This window comes from Heteronotia binoei, chromosome 3 (genome assembly GCF_032191835.1).
Source record: "Heteronotia binoei isolate CCM8104 ecotype False Entrance Well chromosome 3, APGP_CSIRO_Hbin_v1, whole genome shotgun sequence".
NCBI lineage: Eukaryota > Metazoa > Chordata > Lepidosauria > Squamata > Gekkonidae > Heteronotia > Heteronotia binoei.
Genome location: NC_083225.1, coordinates 171,800,870 through 171,824,362, shown reverse-complemented (window position 1 = coordinate 171,824,362; position 23,493 = coordinate 171,800,870). Strand labels below are relative to the sequence as shown.

At 44.8% G+C, this 23,493-nt stretch overlaps 1 protein-coding gene across 1 annotated transcript in view; it reads right to left on the bottom strand.

Moving 5' to 3' along the window:
• Positions 1 to 10,210: 10,210 nt before the first annotated feature.
• The window catches only part of TRPC6 (transient receptor potential cation channel subfamily C member 6), a 125,041-nt gene continuing 111,758 nt past the window's right edge, over positions 10,211 to 23,493 (bottom strand). The window contains exons 9-12 of the mRNA XM_060234902.1: positions 22,035 to 22,235; positions 14,236 to 14,319; positions 13,212 to 13,287; positions 10,211 to 10,980 (exon numbers count right to left, since the gene is read on the bottom strand). Of these exons, the coding sequence (XP_060090885.1) occupies positions 10,829 to 10,980; positions 13,212 to 13,287; positions 14,236 to 14,319; positions 22,035 to 22,235 (513 nt within the window). The 3' untranslated portion in view covers positions 10,211 to 10,828. The remainder of the gene's footprint in view (positions 10,981 to 13,211; positions 13,288 to 14,235; positions 14,320 to 22,034; positions 22,236 to 23,493) is intronic.

The window sequence follows — 23,493 nt, the reverse complement described above, 5'->3', positions numbered from 1 at the left end:
TATCCCCACCCACCCCAGAATGCCCTCCCAAATCCCCCCAGACTGGCGAGGACATCCCCATCCTCATCAGGATCCATCCACTACCCGCCTTCCCCTGCTGGTGACCAAGGGGGATCTGGAAACCCTGTGCCATGCTGACTTACCTGTACTAGGCCTCAGCTCTGGCCTAGCAAGGCATAGTTATTATCACTATCACCTTCTTCTCCAAAGGGTGGATGGAAGAATCAATGACTACCCAATAATGGTATACCAGAGATCAGCTCAAGTATATTGAAATGCTAATGGTAGGGAGGTCTGGGGAGGGAAAGCAAAATAGTATAGCCCAGGGATGGCTAAACTTGCTTAACATAAGATCCACATAGAATAAACATCAGATGTTTGAGAGTCACAAGACATTGACATCAGATGTTTGAGAGCTGGAGGGAGGGAGGGAGGGAGGGAGAGGGGTGAAAAGAAAGCATCTTTAAATACATTCTCCAAGCTGCTGGCTGGCTTGACTTGGAGAAGTTATTTAAAGAGAGAAAGGCCTTCTGCAAGCCAGCTGACACGGCAGTGGGGGCTTCAAGAGCCACACAATATGTGTGAAAGAGCCGCATGTGGCTCCCAAGCCACAGTTTGGCCACCCCTGGTATAGCCCAACCTTGTCAGATCTTGGAATCGAAGCTGGGTCTGTACTGGGAAGTGAGGCCATCAGGGAAAACTCTACATGGGAAGGTAATGGCAAACTTCCTCTGCTTCTCACACACTTTGAAAGTGCTTTGCTGAGGTTGACATAAATTAGCTGCAACTTGATTACACTTTAGACACACACAGGGAGGTCTGGTGTGCTAGGTAATGAGTAGTTTCATTTGATACAGATCTCAGATCATTTGGATAGGCCAATCATTACTTTAATAGGAGTCAGTGAGGAATGAATGTCAGGGAGGCAAATCATTTCATTACTCACCTGGCAGGGGAGACACCATGATCAGGAAAGGTCAGTATTACTTGAAGATACAGTAGTTTAAAGTTCAGAATTACCTTAATTCTCAGAACTGCGACTTCTCTCCATTATCCCTTGCCCTGTGGAGACGATGGAGTTCTTAGGTAAAGATGTAGCCCTTTGTGGGTTTGTTCTTCAAGTCCAAAACAGAAGAAATCATTTCCCAAAATTAAAGATTATTATTGTATAAATTATGAGGGAAAGGATGAAACATGAAAATAAAGAGGGGGAAAATCTGACACGTTTTCACAGCAATTAATGTAGAGACTGCAGTCAGAAGCGACCAAAAGTAGTTAGAAGCCAGCATGGTGTAGTTAAAGTGCTGGATCTGAGAGACTTAAACCTCATTTTAGGGTTGCCTGGTGTGGCAACCAATAGGAGACTGGGAGGGACATCAGTGGGAAGTTGTTGGTGTGACATCACTTCCAAACATTCCTGGAAGTGATGTCACACATCAATTGATGGCCACTTTTTATCTCCCACTGCTGCTCTGAACAGCGGCTGGAAGCAAGAGCTGAGGGCAAGGGAATCCACAGCCCTCACCAAGGGGTGGAAGCTCATTGGTTGACCTTGGGCCAGTCACTCTCCCTCTATCAAACATAGTTGTTTCTGTGAGGATAAAATAGGGCACTGCCTGGGTAGGATGCTCAGTGAGGATATGATGCAATAGACTCCACCCTCCAAACCTATCATTTCCTACCTACATCTGTAGTCTGGTCAGCAATTGAAATTCTGGGAAAACTCCAGGCCCCACTTTGAGGTTGGTATAGACAGAAGGTTCAGGATGGGCAAAAGGAAATTCTACTTTAATGTGGAATTCACTGCCAGAGGATCTAGTGACGGCCAAGGAATAAACAGCTTTAAAAGGGGGGGTTAGATAGATCCATGGAAGGTAAGTCTGTTAGTGGCTACTAGCCATGGTGACTGAGCACTAATCTTCTGAATCCTAGAGACAGGAGGCAATATAAGAGAAAGGCCTCAGCTTCTTTGCCCTGTTGTTGACCCTCCAATGGTTGGCCATTGTGTGAGACAAGATTCTGGACTAGATGGACCACTGGTCAGATCCAGCAGGGCTCTTCTTATGCTCTTATGGTAACCCTATGAGGGCAGAATGGTATAAGCCACTTTGGGTCCCCTTTGGGGAGAAAAGTGAGGTCCAAATATCTGGTTCCACTTTTTGGTAACCGTTAACAGAGGCACAACCGGCTGCACAGACTGACAGCATTGAGGATAATTGGTATGTGTAAATTTCCACAGTGATGCAAATAATATTCTTTGAGGCCATTCCAGGGGGTGTGGGGAAAGGCAAACAAAACCACTTCATTTTTTCCCATCATAGTTAATTTAATTGTTGTCTGATTCTGAGCTAACTAGTTAGTACCCAATCGGGTTCAGGATTGGCTTACCAGATTGCCACCATGGCAATCAGTTCCAGCTCTGGGTTCCCAGTCCATTTTCACTGTTTGCTCCAGTGGGAGCCAAAATGGGGGACAGGAAGCAATGTCAAGATGTCACATGTAACTGTACCCAGAAGTGACATTGCAACACTCTAGGAATTTGCCAAAGCTCCAAAAAGTTACCAAAAAGTCTCTGGTAAAAACCATAGAGCAGGGGTAGGGAACTTCCAGCCCAAGGGACATTTATGGCCCTCAAGATCACTTGGTCTGGCCTTCAGGGATTGTTAGGCTGAGCCAAGCCATAGGGCAGCCTCCATGGGGTCTGGCTGGATGACCAGGATTGCTGCAAGGCCTGGAAAAGTCACTGTCACAGTTCAGGTGTTTCCGTCTCATTTCTTTATTTTCCTTTCTTCCCCTCATTTCTTTATTTCCCTTTCTTTCCTTCTCCCCCCTTTCTCCCTCTCTCTCTCTGTGAAGCCTGAGTGGTGGGCATTGTTTTTTAAGCTGATAATTTTGTATGGCCCGTGAATGGTGTTATAAATATCCAACTGGCCCTTGGCAGAAAAAGGGTCCCCCAATCCCCATCCCTGCCATAGAAATTGTTGTCTGATTCTGAGCTAACTAGTTAGTACCCAATCAGGTTCAGGATTGGCTTACCAGATTGCCACCATGGCAATCAGTCTTCTGGCTCTGGGTCCCCAGCCCATTTTCACTGTTTGCTTGGGGAATTCCTAGAGAACCATGGCATCTATTCTGGGTTCAACTGGGAATGACATTGTTCTGGCCTCCATTGCTCCTTATGGCAACACCAGCTCAGGGACAGAGATGGAGTTGGAAAAGATTAAGCTGCTCTTCCCTGTATGGCATAGTTCCAGTCCACATTAAGTCTTCCCCCTGCTTCCCAGTTGCTGTTTTTAATGGGAAAACCAGGGAGTGATTCTAACCAGGTGAGTCAAATTTTATTCAACCAGGATTACTCCCAGAAAAGTGTTCTTAGCATGGCAACTACAGTCACAGATCTCCAGACAACATAGTCTAAATTGGTCCTTATACTTCACTGATACAAATACATTTACTGGCAGGCCCTGAACTGGGCTATTGTGACAGAGCATTTAGAGCAAAGGCTCCTGAGAACTATCTATAGAGTTCCCAACCAATCAGGAATCTAGTTTGGGAGCAAACCAGGCCCTGGGAAATTCCTGAAGGGGCAGATGATGATCAGAAAGTTCTCTTGTTTCCAAGACCTTTGACACTTAATGTTTGCTTGAGGCCAGGACTGAATGTTCTCCATAGTTTAAAAAAAAACAAAATCCAAATATCTGGACTAGGCAATCCAAATTCTGCACTGAGCAAAGCTGGATTCAAGAGTCTGTATGCAGTATACAAATCTGCATCATTTTGCTTATCCTGCATACTTTATTCTGTGTTTTTCATTCTTGTTTATTCAACTATACCTATGATTTTCAATGGAGCTCCATAGGACACCGAGGGAAGGCCACAATGGCATAGCCCAATCTCACCAGATCTCTGAAGCTAAGCAGGGTTGGTACTTTTTAAGGAAGACCACCAAGGAAGACTCTGCAGAGGAAGGCAATGGCGAAACCAACTCTGCTTTTCACTTGCCTTGAAAGCCTCTTGCTGAGCAGTCGGGTTAGAACTGATATAAGAAAGTACTTCTTCACCCAAAGGGCGATTAACACATGGAATTCACTGCCACAGGAGGTGGTGGCAGCTACAAGCATAGACAGCTTCAAGAGGGGATTCAATAAGCATATGGAGCAGAGGTCCATCAGTGGCTATTAGCCACAGAGTATTGTTGGAAACTCTGTCTGGGATAAGTGATGCTCTGTATTCTTGAAGCTTTTTTGGGGGGGGGGGCACAGTGGGAGGGCTTCTAGTGTCCTGGCCCCACTGATGGACCTCCTGATGGCACCTGAGCTTTTTGGCCACTGTGTGACAGAATGTTGGGCTGGATGGGCCATTGGCCTGATCCAACACAGCTTCTCTTATGTACCATGAGTCAGCTGTGACTTGACAGAATTTTACGCACACGCAACAGGACACCAAAGACCTGAAACACAAGAAATTTCACTCAGTCTCTCTCATGACAGTAGAAAAAAGGGAGTCCTGTAGCACCTTAAACCTACGGTATATCTGAAGAAGTGAGCAGTGACTCACAAAAGCTCATACCACAAATTTTGTTAAGTCTTTAAAGTGCTACTGGACTCTTACTCTTTTCTACTGCTACAGACAGACTTGACACAGCTACCCATCTTGATCTCATTTGTGACATTTCAGTGGGAATGGTAAAATGGGATGGTGTTTGCTTCAGTGTGGCCTTTTGAAGTTGACCTCTGAGCTAAAGTAGCGCCTGATTGCTTTGGCAGAATGTGTATTCAGGATCTTCCCATGGTTCTAAAGTCAAGATTCTGTGCAAGTAAAGGCAGAGTTCTGCAGGAACTCTACGAAAGGTGTGAAAGACCCCACTGCAACCATTTCATACTGATACTTGATCAGATGAGACTGTCTTGTGTTTCATTCACACAGCTAAATTTCTTCCCTCATGCCATCTGTGGGGTTGTGTGGATGGGACAAGATTCACCTAGAGCTTTTCCTGGGAAAATGTTTTGACTTCTAGACTACCATGCAAATGACAAGCCTGTTGGCAAACAGTCTTCAAATTGTTCCCAATTAGATTCTCCATTTTTAAATTACTCTCTTAATTTTGGAATGTATCCACAACCATGCAGGGGACCATGTGTGTGGCATGGCTTATAAATACATGTGCCATAGGCCACAGCCTGTGTAAAAACTTGAGGGAAAAGCCTCCCTTTCCCAGATGCACACACAGACACTTTAATTTTAAAAAGTTTTATCCACATTTTTTTCCCTTTTAAAAATACATCTTCTCAAATCCAAAATGTCCCTTCTCCTTCTGTTTTCCACTCAGTATTTCCACCTCTGTCCTTCTCCCCCCCAATCTCATTTTTATCCTTTTCACCCCTGCTTTTGATACACCCTTTTATCAAATAATCACCAAGAAACAAAACTTAATTTGTGCCAAGAGCTTCCAAGGACACATATATGAAGTATTTTTCAGGCCTGGAATTTCTTCTGAAAAAATATAAATAGCTGTAGGCTGTGAGAATATACATAGTGCCTTTCCATAAAGCCAGTTTGGTGAGATGGTTAATAAGTGCACGGACTCTACTCTGAGAGAACCGCGTTTGATTCCCCACTCCTCCACATATAGCTGCTGGGTGACTTTGGGTCAGTCACACATTCTCTTAGAGCTGTTCTCCCAAGAGCAGTTCTCTCAGAGCTCTCTCAGCCCCTCCTGCCTCACAGGGTGTCTGTTGTAGGGGGAGGAAGGGATGGAGATTTTAAACTGTTCTGAGACTGTATAAACCCAGTCTCTTCTTCATTGGAAAAAGGGTTCTCAAATGTGAGGCTGGGATTTCCATGCTGGCTTATCATCATATCTAATTCTAAACCAAGTGTGGATCATAAAATTTCCACAATAGGGCCAAAAGCAGAGACGGGGTATTTTTTCTACAAGCCTGAGGGAAACCACAGGTTTACAGATTATGAAAGGTGAGTGGGACAGAAACAAAGGTCTGCAAAAGTTGCTGTCCACAATCATGATCTAACCCGTTATTACTAAACCACTGCTGGAATTGCATGGGTGATAACAAAATGCACAAAGGACAGTGTTGGTACCAGTACCTTTTGTGGAAGTGTTTCTTGGAACAATTGAAAAAGTTTTTTCTTCTTCTCCAAATCTAGGGCTTGGCAAGCCAAAAGGATCTAAGGGACAAGCTAGACAAGATGCTGGAAGATCTGTGAATGGTTTGAATGAGCATTTTATCCAAAACTGGAAGCTGTGAAGGGCCCAAATTAAATCAAGGCTACAGCAGTGGTGAGTTCAGAGCTTCCACACCATTTCCTCAGCCTCAAAAGCCCCACCCAAAGTTACTTTGTGCTCTGCAGAGAGGAAATCCAGCCCCTCAGTATAAGGAAGAGATCAGTTTAGAGCCAGCTGGTACGTTAAAGCAAGTTACCCAAGTTTTGCCAGGAACTGTCCAATTTTTAGTTTGCTAGAGCTGCTGAGTCATCCTAATTAACAGCTGGGCTGGAGGAGGGAAAGGGAGCCAGTGGGTCGACTTTTTTCCTCTGCTTCCAAGATAAAGCCAAACAGGAGAGAAAAGCCTTTTTTTATCGGGTTCATCTTTTGGGGGCTGTCCTTGGAGTCTGGATTTATTTGGTTTTTAACTGATTTGTTATTGTTTGTAAACCTCCAAAGGCACTCTAGTCTTCTTTGCCTGGCTTGCATGAGCATTAGAGCTGTTCTTGCCTTCTCTGTATTAATAAAGAGCCTTTCGCCTGATTTGTGAGAGTGAAGTGTGCACCTCTGAACTGGAGCTACAAGCGACTTACAGCCAGGGTTACCAAGCTCCAGGTCTCCCACTTTGACAACTGATTTCCAGCTGACAGAGGTCAGGTCCCCTGGAGAAAATGGCTACTCTGAAGGGCGGGCTCTATGGCATTGTATCATGTTGAGGCCCCTCCCGTCCCCAAACCCTGCCCTCTCTTGGCTCCACCCCCAAAGTCTCCAGGTATTTTCCAACACAGACCTGGCAACTCTACCTCAGTTGAGTAAGGAACAGCTCTTGGAGTGGGTCTCTGAGGTAAAAATTAGATTGGGAAAAAAAATCTCCTTCCAATACAACAAAGCTCCAATCTGGAAAAATGCTCAGGAAATCTGATCACGGATCTCCCACCTTTTCATCTACTTGTCCTAGTGGCTTTCTGCCTTTAGAAACACTTTACAAACTGCTGAACATCTGCCATGAAATCCTCTCAAATGTAATTGAACTATGGGTATAACCTAACAGTAAGTTCTCAGTTATTACTGGCTAGGCCTCTTGAGCCTCTCTTTCCCCTCCCCAAGTGAGAGCCAAATAATACAGAATGCTGATTAATGATTAATTAACAAATGGGTTTTTTGGGGTGTGTGTTAAATTAAAATCAGTCTCAGAGGCTCCAATTAAGAGAACTGTGGAAGAAAGGGATTGCATAGCCCTTTCACTTGCTGGTGTCTGCTCAAAATATCCCTCCAGCACAGGGACTAGTGGTCTAAGGCAATTTGTTGAGGACAGCCACATCGCGTAGTGTTTACAAATCCTACCCTTGTGCTTTCTTATATTTTTTAAAAATAGCTCTGATTTGGGGTTTATTTTTTTAAAAAAACCCACACAAATAAATCTCATTTTGTTTGCCCTCCCTGAGAGAGGTCCTTAAAGCTTCTGCACCCTGAGTTCACAGAGCCTATGGCTCACATTATATTAAATAGAGATCTATCCATATGCTCTTGTACTTGACCAAGCAGTTAAGGTTAACCCTTCCTGACTGAAGATTCCTGATACAGTTATCTTCCCCGACATGACGGTTTCATGCAAAAGCAAAATTAACAAAACAAAATATATTAGTGTATCTTATCACACTTTCATACAAAGCACAAATAATTTTTGCTTTCTGAACCCAATATTTCATCGAGGAAACAGTCTTTTAGGTCGTTTGGCTTGTAGCTGAAAGGTATCTGAACCTTGAAGAGGGGTTTAGAGTCTGTTTCACAACAGTTTATACACGGCAAAACCTCCAAGAACATAATTCCATTGTCTCTTCTGAAACCATCAAAGGCTATTTGATCCAGCTATATTGTCTTCCAGCTGAACGACAACTGTCCTGAGCCAGCTATGGCCATTAAAAGTAACCATCTTCATATTTAAAAAATCCCCAGATTGCACTAAGTCATGAACGTGAATATAAAAAAGGTTGCATTTCATGGACAACAGTTGTTAAAACTCTTGGTATAAATCAGAGACAAGGGCAATAATTTTTAGAGAACATGTCCCCAAGCAGAGATATGGAAAGCCAACCCAAGAAAATCACCCTTCATGATACCTCCCAGCGTCCTGAAATTCTATGAGCTTCATTCCGGCTTGGTGGCATTTGTTCTACAGGACAAGTGTGTGATGTCCTGTAGAACAGCCTCAGTGAGTAACGCTGGATGTCCATTGGGAACAGAAGAGGGGGCTTCTCGTATTCAGCAGAAAGAATTAGGACACAGGGCTCATGTGAAGGCTCTCCTTCCTTGGAGGTTTTTAAACAGAGACTAGATGGCCATCTGACAGCAATGAAGATCCTTGTGAATTTGGGGTAGGTATTTGTGGGTTTCCTGCACTGTGCAGGAGGTTGGACTAGATGACCCTGGAGGTTGCTTCCAACTCTATGATTCTATGAAGGAGTACTGGATACCATGGGGAAGGGGACTTCCAAAGAATATGCTCACTGGTCCCAGTTTAGTCACCTACCAATTTGGTTGCTGACCAAGGCTTTCTGATTAATGGAATGTGATATTAAAGGGAAGGGCACCTGCTTGACCTGGGCAACCAAATTCCTACAGGAGTGCATCTAAAAGTACCTGTCAGTGCTATTAGGCTTGAGTGCCTGTTGCCTCTGAGCCTATGCAGATGACCCAACCATTGCAGGGTGAGTCCCTCAACCCAGGGTATCTTAGTGGTCTGCATCATCTTATCAAGGAACAAGGAAAATTTAAGCACTTAGCAGTAACATATGTTAAATGGTCATCTGCATCCAACCACTGTAAGCTCAAGTTAGGTGGCAGCTAGGTCCTCTAAGAACAGCCCCGTGGCAGAGTGGTAAAGCTGCAGTACTGCAGTCCAAGCTTACTGCTCATGACCTGAGTTCAATGCCAGCGAAAGCTGTGTTCAGGTAGCCCGCTCCAGGTTGACTCAGCCTTCCATCCTTCCGAGGTGGGTCAAATGAGTACCCAGCTTGCTGGGGGCGAAGTGTAGATGTGTGGGGAAGGCAATGGCAAACCACCTCGTAAAAAGTCTGCAGTGAAAACGTCGTGATGCAACATCACCCCAGAGTCAGAAACTATTGGTGCTTGCACAGGGGGCTACCTTTACCTTTTTTTAAGGTCTTCTAAGATCCCAACTTAGCAACTATCAATGATCAGTGGAGTCTGGAAGCTATGACTGTTGTTAGATCGTACTGTGGGACAAAAGCTGCATGAACATTATGTGTATTTACAAGTACGATAGGCTTCAAAGATGCCCTTGGGTTACCAGTGACTTATTACTAGGCTTCACAACTGGCTCAGGGCTAGCCCAGTCTCATTAGATCTTGGGATGCTAAGCAGGGTCAGGCCTGGTTAGTACTTGGATGAGAGAGAACACAAGAAGTCCAGGGTTGCTACACAGAGGCAGGCAACAGCCATTCACCTCTACTCATCTTTCACCTTGAAAACCCTACGGGGTTGCCATAAGTCAATTGTGATTTGATGACACTTTCCAACACACAACTGATGGGAGCTAGAAGTGGCAGGGTAGAGTGAATACGGACGTGATACACAGGGTTCTCTCTCTAAAGCAACACATGGGACTTTTTACGTGGGGAAAAAAATCATATACAGAAAGATAACTCCAAAACAAAAATTCTAAACATTGCTACAGGTGGAGAATGTCCTATTGGTCTGCTTGGGAAGCGGAATGCCTGAAGTTTTATTGAATAACCTCTGGAATCTCAACACCAGAGTGTAGCCATAACACTAACTTAGCAACTATTCCCCTGTAGTTTTATGAAGAGAACAAAGGACCTCAGTACCTACTCAAGAAAAACCACAACCATTAAACTGATACGGGTTTGTAACACAGATACACCCCTAGAGATCTGTACCTGGGTGTGTGCTTACAATGCTGTGGCATGAAAGTCCTGTAAAGCTATAGTAACATCATAGTCGTTCTGCTGATGAGCTTTCCCTTTCACCCATCACAAGAATTTATTTGGCAACATATGGATCAGTCTCCATGTCCTGTTAGCGGCCCTCCACAGAAACTGGCTGGCCCCCATGTGAGGCAGGATATTAGACTAGATGAACCACTGGTCAGATCCAACTGGACTCCTCTTGTGTTCTTAAATCCTTTCTCAATTCAGCGTTGTTGTTTTTTTAAGTGAGCAGAAGTCCACTCTTCAATGATGTTACTTGGAAATCACACTGATTTCAATGGGAATTACTTCCAAGTGAATCCGGATTTGATTGCTGTGTGGCTGTTTCAGGCAGGGTAGCATCTTGGTTTCAAAACAACCAGCTTCATCTTTATCTGTGATGCTTCTCAAGCCGTATTTTGTCCAAACTATTATCAACACAAAAAAAGACTGATTTTTCCTCTGTGAATGGGACCTCTACTCAAATGCTGGCTTCCTTCAGTTACACCTAAGGAGGGGTCCCTCCAGGATGTATCTGCTTTTGTATTCTGCTGTAAAAAATATGAACTACATTTAGGGGGAAAAAATAAGATACAATTGATATGGCTTTCAGTGGACTGCCAAGTTGTAGTTTCTTGTCAGAAAGAAGTTTCTGTTATCTGTTAATTTGTTCCTGTTTTGGCTCAATACACAGTTTCTCCCCAAGTTTCCTGATGAGTTCTGCCAGGTCTTCTGTGTTCTGTGATTTTTCTTCAAGGAGTTCATAACGCAGGCTTGAGATATCCTGTTTAATTTCTTTCAACTCACCTGTAAGGGAGAACATAACAGACTTATGAAAAGGTGAGACCAGATCGTAACCCTCAGTGCTGAAGGTGATTTTTAAAAAAAAGTATCTTGGATTTTTTTAAAAAAATCCAGCTTGTAGAGTTATTGCCAGCTGAAGAAAACACTTCTTAGATTAGGAAAGATAAGGATACACTCACTGATTGAGAGACGTAGACAATCTACCCTCAAACACCAGATATATCATGCACTGTCTTTGTAACATCCCCCAGTGAAAAATATCTGTCATCTGAAGTATGTCTTGACATGGGGAGTGCTCACAAGGTGCTGCATGGGGACAGACTGAGGGCTGGGGGAATGGTCAGTAGGGTGTGCCAGAAAGCAGGGCTGGCCCTACCAATAGGCAAACTAGGCAATTGCCAAGGGTGCCAGCCTTCTGGGGGCACAGAGTTGGGCACCCCCATGTGACTCCATGGCATTATCAGTGTAGGGTGTGTGCGCGTGCGTGGCAGAAATTAGCCTTGCCTAGGATGTCAGACAGTCTAGGGCCGATCCTGCCAGGAAGTATTCTGGAGAGCCAGTTTGGTGTAGTGGCTAAGTGTGCGGATTCTTATCTGGGAGAACCGGGTTTGATTCCCCACTCCTCCACTTGCACCTGCTGAGATGGCCTTGGGTCAGCCATAGTTATCACAGAGCTTGTCCCTGAAAGGGCAACTGCTGTGAGAGCCCTCTCAGCCCCACCCACCTCACAGGGTGTCTGTTGTGGGGGAGGGAGATAAAGGAGATTGTGAGCCGCTCTGAGACTCTTTGGAGTGGAGGGTGGGATATAAATCCAATGTCGTCTTCTTCTATTCTGTATGCATATGTTGCATATATGAAGCTTGAGGTTCCTCTTACTCGGGTGTATGCATGGTTTAACTATAGGGCTGTACAGTATTGGTTAGGTTTGGGTTCACACTTGTTTGGATTGCATTTTTAAAAAGGTAAAGGCAGTCCCCTGTGCAAGCACCAGTCGTTTCCGACTCTGGGGTGACGCTGCTTTCACAACATTTTCACGGCAGACTTTTTACAGGGTGGTTTGCCATTGCCTTCCCCAGTCATCTACACTCCCCCCCAGCAAGCTGGGTACTCATTTTACCGACCTCGGAAGGATGGAAGGCTGAGTCAACCTGGAGCCAGCTACCTGAACTAGCTTCCGCTTGGATCGAACTCAGGTCGTGAGCAGAGGGCTCTGACTGCAGTACTGCAGCTTTACCACTCTGCGCCACAAGGTGCATGAGTGCAAAATGGGATAGGGAGAGAAGACAGCATGCTGTTTTTAATTCTCAGAAGCTAAGGAGGGTTGGTGCTTGGATAGGAGACCACCAAGGCAGACTCTGCTGAGGAAGGCAATGATAAACCACCTCTGCTTCATACTTGCCTTGAAAATCTCTTGTTGGGGCCGCCATAAGTTAGCTGAGCAATATGATGGCACTTATGTATTTAAAGACAGATAATCAGTCTTGCCTGCTGATAGGAAGTTGAGCAATTTTGTCACACCACACATCACTTTATTGTTCCTAAAACTGTTCTAACCTACCACCCACAAGCTGTTTGGGTAGGACAGGCTTGAAATTTAAGTGAATCTATCGTAACAAAAAAAGCCCTGTGGTGCAGAGTGGTAAGCTGCAGTACTGCAGTCCAAGCTCTGCTCACCATCTGAGTTCAATCCTGGTGGAAACTGGGTTCCGATAGCTGGCTCAAGGTTGACTCAGCCTCCCATCCTTCCAAGGTTGTTAAAATGAGTAACGGGAGGGTGGGAGGGACGGTGGCTCAGTGGTAGAGCATCTGCTTGGGAAGCAGAAGGTCCCAGGTTCAATCCCCGGCATCTCCAACTAAAAGGGTCCAGGCAAATAGGTGTGAAAAACCTCAGCTTGAGACCCTGGAGAGCCGCTGCCAGTCTGAGAAGACAAGACTGACTTTGATGGACCCAGGGTCTGATTCAGTATAAGGCAGCTTCATATGTTCATATGTTCAAAATGAGTACCCAGCTTGCTGGGGGTAAAGTGTAGATGAATGGGGAAGGCAATGGCAAACCACCCCATAAAAAGGTATGCCAAGAAAACGTTGTGATGCTACATCATCCCGTGGGTTGGTAACGACTCAGCGCTTGCACAGGGGACTACGTTTGCCTTTTTATCATAACAAAGTCTTTGTAGAAACATAATCTTCGGTGAGCTATTTTCTTGCCCTAGTTTGCTTTAGTAGAAACCCACCTTCATTGACTTCGTCACTCTCCTTGTCCACTTGAGCTTTCAGTACGTATCTTTTAATAAGACGTTTCATAATTTTCTAGGAAAGAGAAGCAAATTAAAGAAGATGAAGATGCAGATATTGGATTTATATCCCGCCCTCCACTCCGAAGAGTCTCAGAGCGGCTCACAATCTCCTTTACCTTCCTCCCCCACAACAGACACCCTGTGAGGTAGATGAAGATATTGGATTTATATCCTGCCCTCCACTCCGAAGAATCTCAGAGCGGCTCACAATCTCCTTTACCTCCCCCCCCCCCACAACAGACACCCTGTGAGGTAGATGAAGATATTGGATTTATAGCCCGCCCTCCACTCCGAAGAGTCTCAGAGCGGCTCACAATCTCCTTTACCTTCCCCCCCCCCACAACAGACACCCTGTGAGGTAGATGAAGATATTGGATTTATATCCCGCCCTTCACTCCGAAGAGTCTCAGAGCGGCTCACAATCTCCTTTACCTTCCTCCCCCACAACAGACACCCTGTGAGGTGGGTGGGGCTGGAGAGGACTCTCACAGCAGCTGCCCTTTCAAGGACAACCTCTGCCAGAGCTATGGCTGACCCAAGGCCATGCTAGCGGGTGCAAGTGGAGGAGTGGGGAATCAAACCTGGTTCTCCCAGATAAGAGTCCGCACACTTAACCACTACACCAAAATGTTTTCTAGCACTGGGTCATGCAGGCTTACTCAGCTGTTCAACAGGTCCTAACTCTCAAGTAAGTGACTGCGGGATCACAACCTAAAATGTGAAAGCATAAGCACAGGGTACAATAAACAGCAATGGGACTTTTGCTCTAATAAGGATTCACAACAAATGCACCCTTGTTACAATGTATACTGTTTGAATCATGCAATATGTGTTATAGAAGTCTCTGGCCACGTGCAGGCAATTTATTGCCTACTGAATTTCCTGGATCACAGATAATCTGTTGTTTTCATTTAACGGTTAGTTTTATTACTGTTAGTCTCTGTTAAAATCTAGATCCTACCTGATACTTCCTTTGAGGATTACTTAAGCTGTTTAAATTGAGGTCATCTGTGCTTTTTATACTTGAATGCTTCCTTTGGCCTAGCTGAAAAACAGAAAGGAGAGAGGAGTCTTTACTGTGACTACAAAAACAATAAAGATTTGTTGCTTCTCTTTCTTTTCTTCCCACCTCCCACTTGCATCCTTTTTCATCAAAAGACTTTGCTCTGGAATGCACATCACTGTAGGGCTGCCAAAAGGGCTAAAGGAAAATGTCCTGTCTCTTTAATAGAAGCTTAAGTGTGTGGAAATGGGCAGTTGAAGCTTTTCAGGACATGGAGGGAAGTGATATCACCCGATGAATAAGATCCCATTAAGCAGGTGTCCCCAACCTTCTTGAGCCTGTGGGCACCTTTGAAATTCTGCCAGAGCTTGGTGGGCACAGCCATAAAATGGCCATCCCCCAAATGGCCTCAGCAGCAGGCAGAGCCAGCCACAAAATGGCTGCAGCAGCTAATCTTCAGTCACACCATGAAGATCCTTTCAATATGGTGGCATCTGCTGCCAACACAAAGTATATAAAAAACTGAACAGCCAATCAAGCCTCCAATGGCCAATCAGAAATCTTGCTGGACAAAAGCCCCACCTACTTAAAAAAAACACTTGGTAGGTTGCCAAAAAAGGTGTCAGCGGGTGCCATGGGGTCATGTTGGGGATCCTTGCCATTAAGCCTCTATTAAGGGGACAGGCAGTTAGAAACCCTACTTGTAGCATTATGTCAAAACATTCTGCATGGACTTGAGTTCATTTCAACAGAAGTGGTAAACTTCTGTCAGTGTATATGTATGGCCCTTTTCACACTTACCACTGGAAACCGGAAGGGAGTCGGTATTGTGCCGCTTGCAGTAATCCGAGACAGCGATGAGAGTTTTCAGACACATGTTTTTTCCCCTGGTAGGGTTCCGTGATTGAAGCGTGATTGAAGCGAGCCATTTCACACTGTTCCGCTCTTATCTCACTTCCACCAGCGCCAGCCGGTTTCGCGCCGTTTTTTGCCCGCCGGCGCGCGCGATCTCCGGCTTTTTTTTTTTTTGGGAACGTCAGTTTAGATCGATATAGCGATATATCGCTATATCGACCTGTCAAAACAGCACCACCATAGGGATGGCTATGCATCTCAACATGCATCTCAACGGAGCCTAGCCATCCCTATGGTGGTGCTGTTTTGACAGGTCGATATAGCGATATATCGCTATATCGATCTAAACTGACGTTCCAAAAAAAAAAAAGAAAAGCCAGAGACCGCGCGCGCCGGCGGGCGAAAAACGGCGCGAAAACTGCTCCCGAGTTAGATACTGGACATTTCACACAGCACCCCATAGCGAATTCAACCCGGAAGGAGGGGTTGAAAAGTGGAAGAAGCTGCTCTTTGTTTGTGACGACTCAGGCATGCCTCACTACCGGGACAGCCGCGGGAGTGTGTGAAAAGGTGAGAGTGTTCCGGTAGCAGCCAGTTACTGAATCGGGTCTGTCTGAAATGCCAGCAGAAGCCCGTTACTGTTCAGTAACTGGCCAGCTGCCATACCGGAATACTTAGGCTGTGTGAAAAAGCTCTGTGTGTGTAACATGCAGAGAGAAACAGATGCGTACAGATAAAAATGTGAAACAGTGGTGCCAATAAGTCAGCTTTGAAAAGCATAGCAGCAGATCTAATTGTGACATTTCTTACACAAAATCCCAAATAAATATAGAGTCATTCACACAGACAGCCATTCTTACATCTCTCTGCCTATGAGATACAGGGGAAGAAGCAAAGCTCCAATCCATCCAATTTGAATATAATCAGATGTGCTAAGACATTCTGGTTTAGCAATTTCATGCTGAAGCCACTTGATGGAATCTTTGTAGGTGTGGATGTGAAGAAGAGTGGCTTTCAGGTCAGAAAGCTGTCAACGATTCCCCTACTTTCTGTTCTGAAAGCTGCTATTTGTGTACATTTATTCTCTCGTGTAGAGACTGGCCTATTCATCTTACATTGTCAGCAGAAAGGCAGGTGATGACATATATTATAATGAAAGTTGTCATTTCAGACAAATGGCTTTCAAAGTGAAAGCTGGCTGCCTATTGACTGGTCTGTGTTACCTTAAATGCACAGGTACGACTGATCCATCTCTCCTCCCTTTATTACCCAGAAACTGGGAGGGGCTGTGGCTTAGTGAGAGCCAGTTTGGTGTAGTGGTTAAGTACATGGGAGAACCAGGTTTGATTCCCCACTCCTCCACTTGCAGCTGCTGAAATGCAATTGGGTCAGCCATAGCTCTCACAGAGCAGTCTTTGAAAGGGAAGCTTCTGTGAGAGCTCTCTCAGCCCTACATACCTCACAGGGTGTGTTGTGGGGGGGGGGGGAGGTAAAGGAGATTGTAAGCCGCTCTGAGATTCAGAGTATAGGGTAGGGTATAAATCCAATATCATTATCTTCTTAGTGGCAGAATCTCTGCTTGGCATGCAAAAGGTCCCAGGTCCAATCCCCAGTTAAAAGGAGAAACATTGACTGAGGGGTGACGTTGGAGGTTTACAAGATTATACATGGGATAGAGAAGTTAAAGAAAGAAGTACTTTTCTCCCTTTCTCACAATACAAGAACTTGTGGATACTCAATGAAATTGCAGAGCAGTCAGGTTAGAACGGATAAAAGGAAATACTTCCTCACCCAAAGGCTGATTAAACACATGCAGTTCACTGCCACAAGAGGTAGTGGCAGCTACAAGCATAGACAGCTTCAGGAGGGGATTGGATCAACATATGGAGCAGAGGTCCGTCAGTAGCTATTAGCCATAGGGTATAGATGAAACTCTATCTGGGGCAGTGATGCTCTGTATTCTTGGTGCTTGAGGGGGCAATGGTGGGAGGGCTTCTAGTGTCCTGACCCCACTGGTGGGCCTCCTGATGACACCTATTTTTTTTTGGCCACTGTGTGACACCTGGATGGGGCCATTGGCCTGATCCATCATGGCTTCTCTTATGTTCTTAAGGATCAGATAGGAGGTGATGTGAAAGAGCTTTGCCTGAGACACTTGAAAGTCACTGCCAGTCTGAGCAGGCAATACTGACTTTGATGGACCAGTGGTTTGATTCAGTATAAAGCAGCTTCATGTACTCATGTGTGTTCATATTCAGTTGAAATCATCAGGGTGGATCCAATCATCCTTTAAGCAGCCTTCCAACTGAAGCAGCTCTTCTGCCAGGTTGGAGGAAGATGTCAGACTTCAGCCAAAAAGAATAGTTTGACACAAATATTTTAATATATGAATGCATAAACTTTGCTTAGTGGAATGGTAAGATCCACCCCATTATGTCCAGTATTTCCCTGCTGCTCTATAAGTAGCAGACAATGGAATAAAGTGGTGGGAAGGAAATACTGACTACAATGACATCTTGCAATGCATGTGCATTGTCCTTTAATATAAACGTTAGTGTGAAATGCACGGAGATGTAGATCTGCGATGTTTAAGCTAACGCCAAGCATTTGGGTTACAAATCACTCCTTGCAAACCTTGCTAGCTTGAAATATAACGTATGAATGCGGCAAAGTGGAAGTCAAAAGATTATGGAGCATTGATGATGATGATGATATTGGATTTATATCCCGCCCTCCACTTTGAATCCCAGAACAGCTCACAATCTCCTTTATCTCCCTCCCCCACAACAGACACCTTGTGAGGTGGGTGGGGCTGAGAGAGCTCTCACAGCAGCTGCCCTTTCAAGGACAACCTCTGCCAGAGCTATGGCTGACCCAAGGCCATTCCAGCAGGTGCAAGTGGAGGAGTGGGGAATCAAACCTGGTTCTCCCAGATAAGAGTCTGCACACTTAACCACTACACCAAACTGGTATATGATCGGCAAGCATTAAAGTTCAGTACTTCAGAACCCTCTTTTTATTGTAGAAATGGCAGTTACCCCTGAAATGGCTGTTTCACATATGGCACTAGTTAACATTTGAATCCTTGTCAATCACATGCAGAAGTTGATGACATGGGGTTGGATCCAGACTAAATTTTCCACTAAAGGCAGGGAAGGTGTAATATCCGCCAATTTCCACTTCCTGTTGCAGATCCTCAATTTGCTCCCCATGCTGTTCCCAAGGATCCCATCCTGTAGGGCAGGGGTGGCCAATGGTAGCTCTCCAGATGTTTTTTGCCTACAACTCCCATGCTGGCTGGGGCTGATGGGGAGTTGTGGGCAAAAAACATCTGGAGAGCTACCGTTGGCCACCCCTGCTCTAGGAGTAGCATTTCAGAGAGATCAATGGACTGCTGTAGGGGCTGGGAGGCAAGACAGTGACTTAACCTGGATCCAACTCACAGTTACTTTCCTTACCAACATAGTTGTGAAACAATCCTATCACAGGCCCCCTTCTATGATCTCTAAGGCTCAGTTGTTGGTATGCGAATGTCAAAACTCAATTGTTAGTGGAAAAAGCATGGGAAACAAAAGTAGAACAGTATCAGCAGATTCATCTAATGTAAGAATTAGACTTCATCAGGGCTTTTTTTAATAGCAGGAACTCCTTTGCATATCAGACCACACACCCCTGATGTTGCCAATCCTTCAAGAGCTTACAGTTGGCCCTGTAATGAGCCCTGTAAGCTCTTGAAGGATTGGCTATAGAAGAGGGGTGTGGCCTAATATGCAAAGGAGTCCTGCTACAAAAAATTTGTAATTTCTTCTAATGTAAGAATGGATCCTGAGTTTTTGTGCAAAACCAAGCAAAACTATTTGGTCACTGAATATTGTTTTGTGAGATTATGGGGGACACGTTGCTTGTTAATCACGGGAAACCTTCAATGAGTCCACTCTTCCTGTGCTAAACACTAACATATTTAAGTCATTGGTCCATCTGATTCAGCAGAGTTCTCCGGAGTTTCAAGTGATAAAGGCCTTGCCCAGCACCTACTAAAGCTTTCAGCTAGAGATGGCAGAGGGTGAAACTGGGATGTTTCTTCTTCCACTAGGCTATGGGCCCTTCTCCATAATTCACATGAACAGACTGGGCATATGAGGTACAGCTGCTGTACAGCTGGGTTTCTGAATCAAAATCATGACAAGAAGCCCTGAATCTGCTAACCAATATTTGCACTGCAACGCATGACCACTTGATGGCAGGATGTACTACTTTTTCCAGCTTTCCAGGGCTTTCTTGAAGCATTGTATCAGCACAAGTCTGGCTCATCGCTCATTTCCTGGGATGACAGGTAAGCAATAGCATTTCATTCCACTTGCATAAGTGAATCATCAAATTAGAGGTAACTGATAAATGCCCTGTCTGTGCTCACAGTGACACCTGAATAATAACCTGTTGCTTTCTGTGCTCCTACAAGTAGGCTGTTAAGTATTAAGGAAGGAAGGAAGGAAGGAAGGAAGGAAGGAAGGAAGGAAGGAAGGAAGGAAGGAAGGAAGGAAGGAAGGAAGGAAGGAAGGAAGGAAGGAAGGAAGGAAGGCTGGCTGGCTGGCTTTTACGGTGCATGTTACCTCTGAAGCTTACCCTACCTTTTGCATAGAAGAAGAAAACTGTAGATTTATACCCTGCCTTTCTTTCTGAATCAGAGTGGCTTACAATCTCCTTTATCTCCGTCCCCCAAAACAGGCACCCTGTGAGGTGGGTGGGGCTGAGAGCTCTCCCAGAAGCTGTCCTTTCAAGGACAACTCCTACAAAAGCCATGGCTAACCCAAGACCATTCCAGCAGCTGCAAGAGGAGGAGTGGGGAATCAAACCCGGTTCTCCCAGATAAGACCAAACTGGCTCGCTTCCTTCCTCTAGTATTAGTTCCTTCTTCTAATTTGCTGTGTATTCAAAGCCTAGTACCATGAGCATCTGCCCAGCACCTCCAGTTGAAAGGACCAATTAATAGGTGATATGAAAGAATAATTGCAGATTTATACCTCGCCCTTCTCCCTGAATCAGAGACTCAAACTGGCTTACAATCTCCTATATCTTCTCCCCCCACAACAGACACCCTGTGAGGTGGGTGGGGCTGAGAGGGCTCTCACAGCAGCTGCCCTTTCAAGGACTACCTCTGCCAGAGCTACAGCTAACCCAAGGCCATGCTAGCAGATGCAAGTGGAAGAGTGGGGAATCAAACCCGGTTCTCCCAGACCAGATAAGAGTCCATGCAGAGAAAGACCTCTGCTTGGACCAAGGGTGTAATTCAGTAAATAGCCGCTTCATGTATTCAGTTTGCCAGAGTTCTACTGCAGATTGTGAGAAGGAGGACAAGATGGAATGAGGCATGCTTGGCTCTTGTGGCCCTTTTTTATATGCCCAGGGTAAGGCTGATTGCCACTTTGAAGTCAGGAAGGAATTCACCTCCAGGCCAGATTGGCCTGAGAATCCTAGAAGTTTTTTCCCCTTCCTTTGGGCACAGAGCAGGGGTCACTGGAGGAGTGGTGGTGGGGAAGCATCTATGGATTGCCATGTTGTGAAGGGGGGTTGGCTAGATGACCCTTGGGGTACCTTCCAGCTCTATGTTTCTGTGTTTATCTACTGCGCACTAAATGGCTCAGTTGTGGACATGGACCAAATTTATATTAACAGTGGCACTAGGGATGCCATGATAATCTGCCAGATTTGTGATGCATTCTTCTGCCTGTCAAAACAATGCTCCCAAATCTTTCTACAGCCAGTTTTAGCCTACTCATTTTCTGCCAGAGGGGGGAAAGTAATATAATCAGCAGATGGATAAACAGACTCTAGGAATGAAGGTGAAACTCAAAGACGTTGGGATGTGTGCGCAAGTGTCAGTACTGCATTACTCTCAGTGAAATGTGCATTCCAGGCCACAACCAGTCAATGGATGTCACTAGCTCATGGCTGTTAATATGTGCTAATATGCACGAACACAGAGACATACACAGAACAAGAATCATGGATGCAAATCAGTGGCTGAGAAAAGCAGGAATATTTCCACGGATGTGAAAGAATGTGCAGAGGTAAAGACAGAAAACACAGAAACAAAGGGATAGGGCTAGTATCCCCCACTGGCGCATTCTGTGCAATAATACTGATATTGTATCTGTACGGATGGTAGAATGGTGCTTTTTGTTTTGCTTTGGCATCAGATCAAAAACTAATGGCTGCAAACTGGCCATTAAAGAAACCAGAAGGCTTATTAACCATCAGAAATACAAAATATCTCACTAAAATGGCTCTTCAAGCAATGGGTTGCAAAAGAGGTTGATAAAATTACAACTGCAAACTCTGAACACTCCATGCCCCATCCTCCCAATTCACAGAATCATCTTGAGCCATAATTGTCAATGAAAACCAAATATGCATTGTTTTAGTGTTATACAGCACATTTAATGTTACACATGCCAGAGCTCTTTTTATAGCAGGAACTCCTTTGCATATTAGGGCACACACCCCTGATGCAGCCAATTCTCCAAGAGCTTACAGAGCTCTTGGTACAGGACATACTGTAAGCTCCAGGAGGACTGGCTACATCAGGGATGTGTGGCCTAATATGCAAAGGAGTTCCTGCTACAAAAAAAAAAAGCCCTGTGTGACGTATTTTGGCCACTGTGTGATACAGAGTGTTGGACTGGATGGGCCATTGGCCTGATCCAACATGGCTTCTCTTATGTTCTTATTTATATGGCATGTGTTTATGTTTTTAACTATTATTGCAAGGTGCCTTGAACCATGAGGAAACGTTCGAAATATTTTAATAAACAAATAATTCCCCACTAAGAGAAGGAATGAGTAAAATTATTTTACAGCTCTTGTGAATGCGGTGATGGTTTCTCCTCGTTTCCTAAAGTTACCTGATTCATCTCTGCATCGTCCTGGAAACCCTTTTTATGGCAAAGTAATTTATAAATCCATTTCTTTATTCTGAGTGAGAGGTAAAGCAGAGATTTGGGGCTAGGCACTAGGTTGAAAGGTACTGGAAGTGTTCTGCCCTCCTCAAAATAGGAGAACCATAACTTAGCTCTTGCGAACTTCCATTCCACATCAGCATCATCCTGGAAAGCACAAGAAAGAGTTCTTCAATGAAAGCCTGAAATAGCACATGATACTGTTTCTCTGTACCGTGAAAACCTCCTCTTAGCAAAGATGGATACCTGCCATAGGATCTTTTGGGAAGAACGTCTTAAGATCTCAACTGTAGTCTTTGGGAAGTTGTTTGTGCTCAGGCTCTGGCTATCAGAAGTTTGGATAACACCATTCTAATCACAATTGCATGTAACAACTTTTTATATAAGGGACTAGTCTAGTCTAGAGCTGCCAGCTCCGGATTGGGAAATTCCTGAAGATTTGGGCATGAAGCCTGGACCAGTCAGAGTTCGGAGAGGGACTTCAGCAGAGTATGATCCCTTCTCACCCAGGAAGATTGATCTCTATCAACTGGAGATCAGTTGTAATTTTGGACGTTTGCAACCCCACACTGTTCCCATTAGTCACACCATCAGAAAGTCCTTTCTTTCAGCTTGGAAACTGCATGTTACTCATTGCCAATGATTATAGAATTAAGTGGATCAAGTTGATAAGAAAAAAAAAATTGCTGGCAAGAGAAGACTGCATACTCCTGCACTGGCAGAAACTGACCCCAACACAAGATATACTATTTTTTTATTTCATGTTTATGAGGACCAATGAAGCAAGTATTATCTGAACCACTGGGCTTTAACTGGTGGGCCACAGCTGAGTTGGACTGGGATCTTAGGTGAATCATACTACAGGTACTGTGTTCATCTTCTGTCCTGTTGTTAAGCATTTAACAGAAGGCATCAGACAATAAGAGGATAAAGAGAAAGATAGAGAGGGAAAGAGGGAGAAGTGTGTGGAGGAGAAGGACAAAGATAGTAAAATATTAAAAGTTGGTTCCACACTGCAGGTTGTGCTGAAATGTTGACTCCATTGTGGGAATGAAGGTAATTATTCTATACTGTGATTTCAAGCTATTTTTTGTATAATAACCCATTAGGTTAAAAAGCTGAATCTAGTTAGGAAAGGAAAGGTCCCCTGTGCAAGCACCAGTCGTTTCTGACTCTGGGGCGACGTTGCTTTCACAACGTTTTCACAGCAGACTTTTTACGGAGTGGTTTGTCACTGCTTTCCCCAGTCTTTTACACTCCCCACCCCCCCCCAGCAAGCTAGGTACTCATTTTACCGACCTCGGAAGGATGGAAGGCTGAGTCAACCGGCTACCTGAATCCAGCTTCTGCCGGAATCGAACTCAGGTCGTGAGCAGAGAGTTCAGACCCACAGTACTGCAGTACT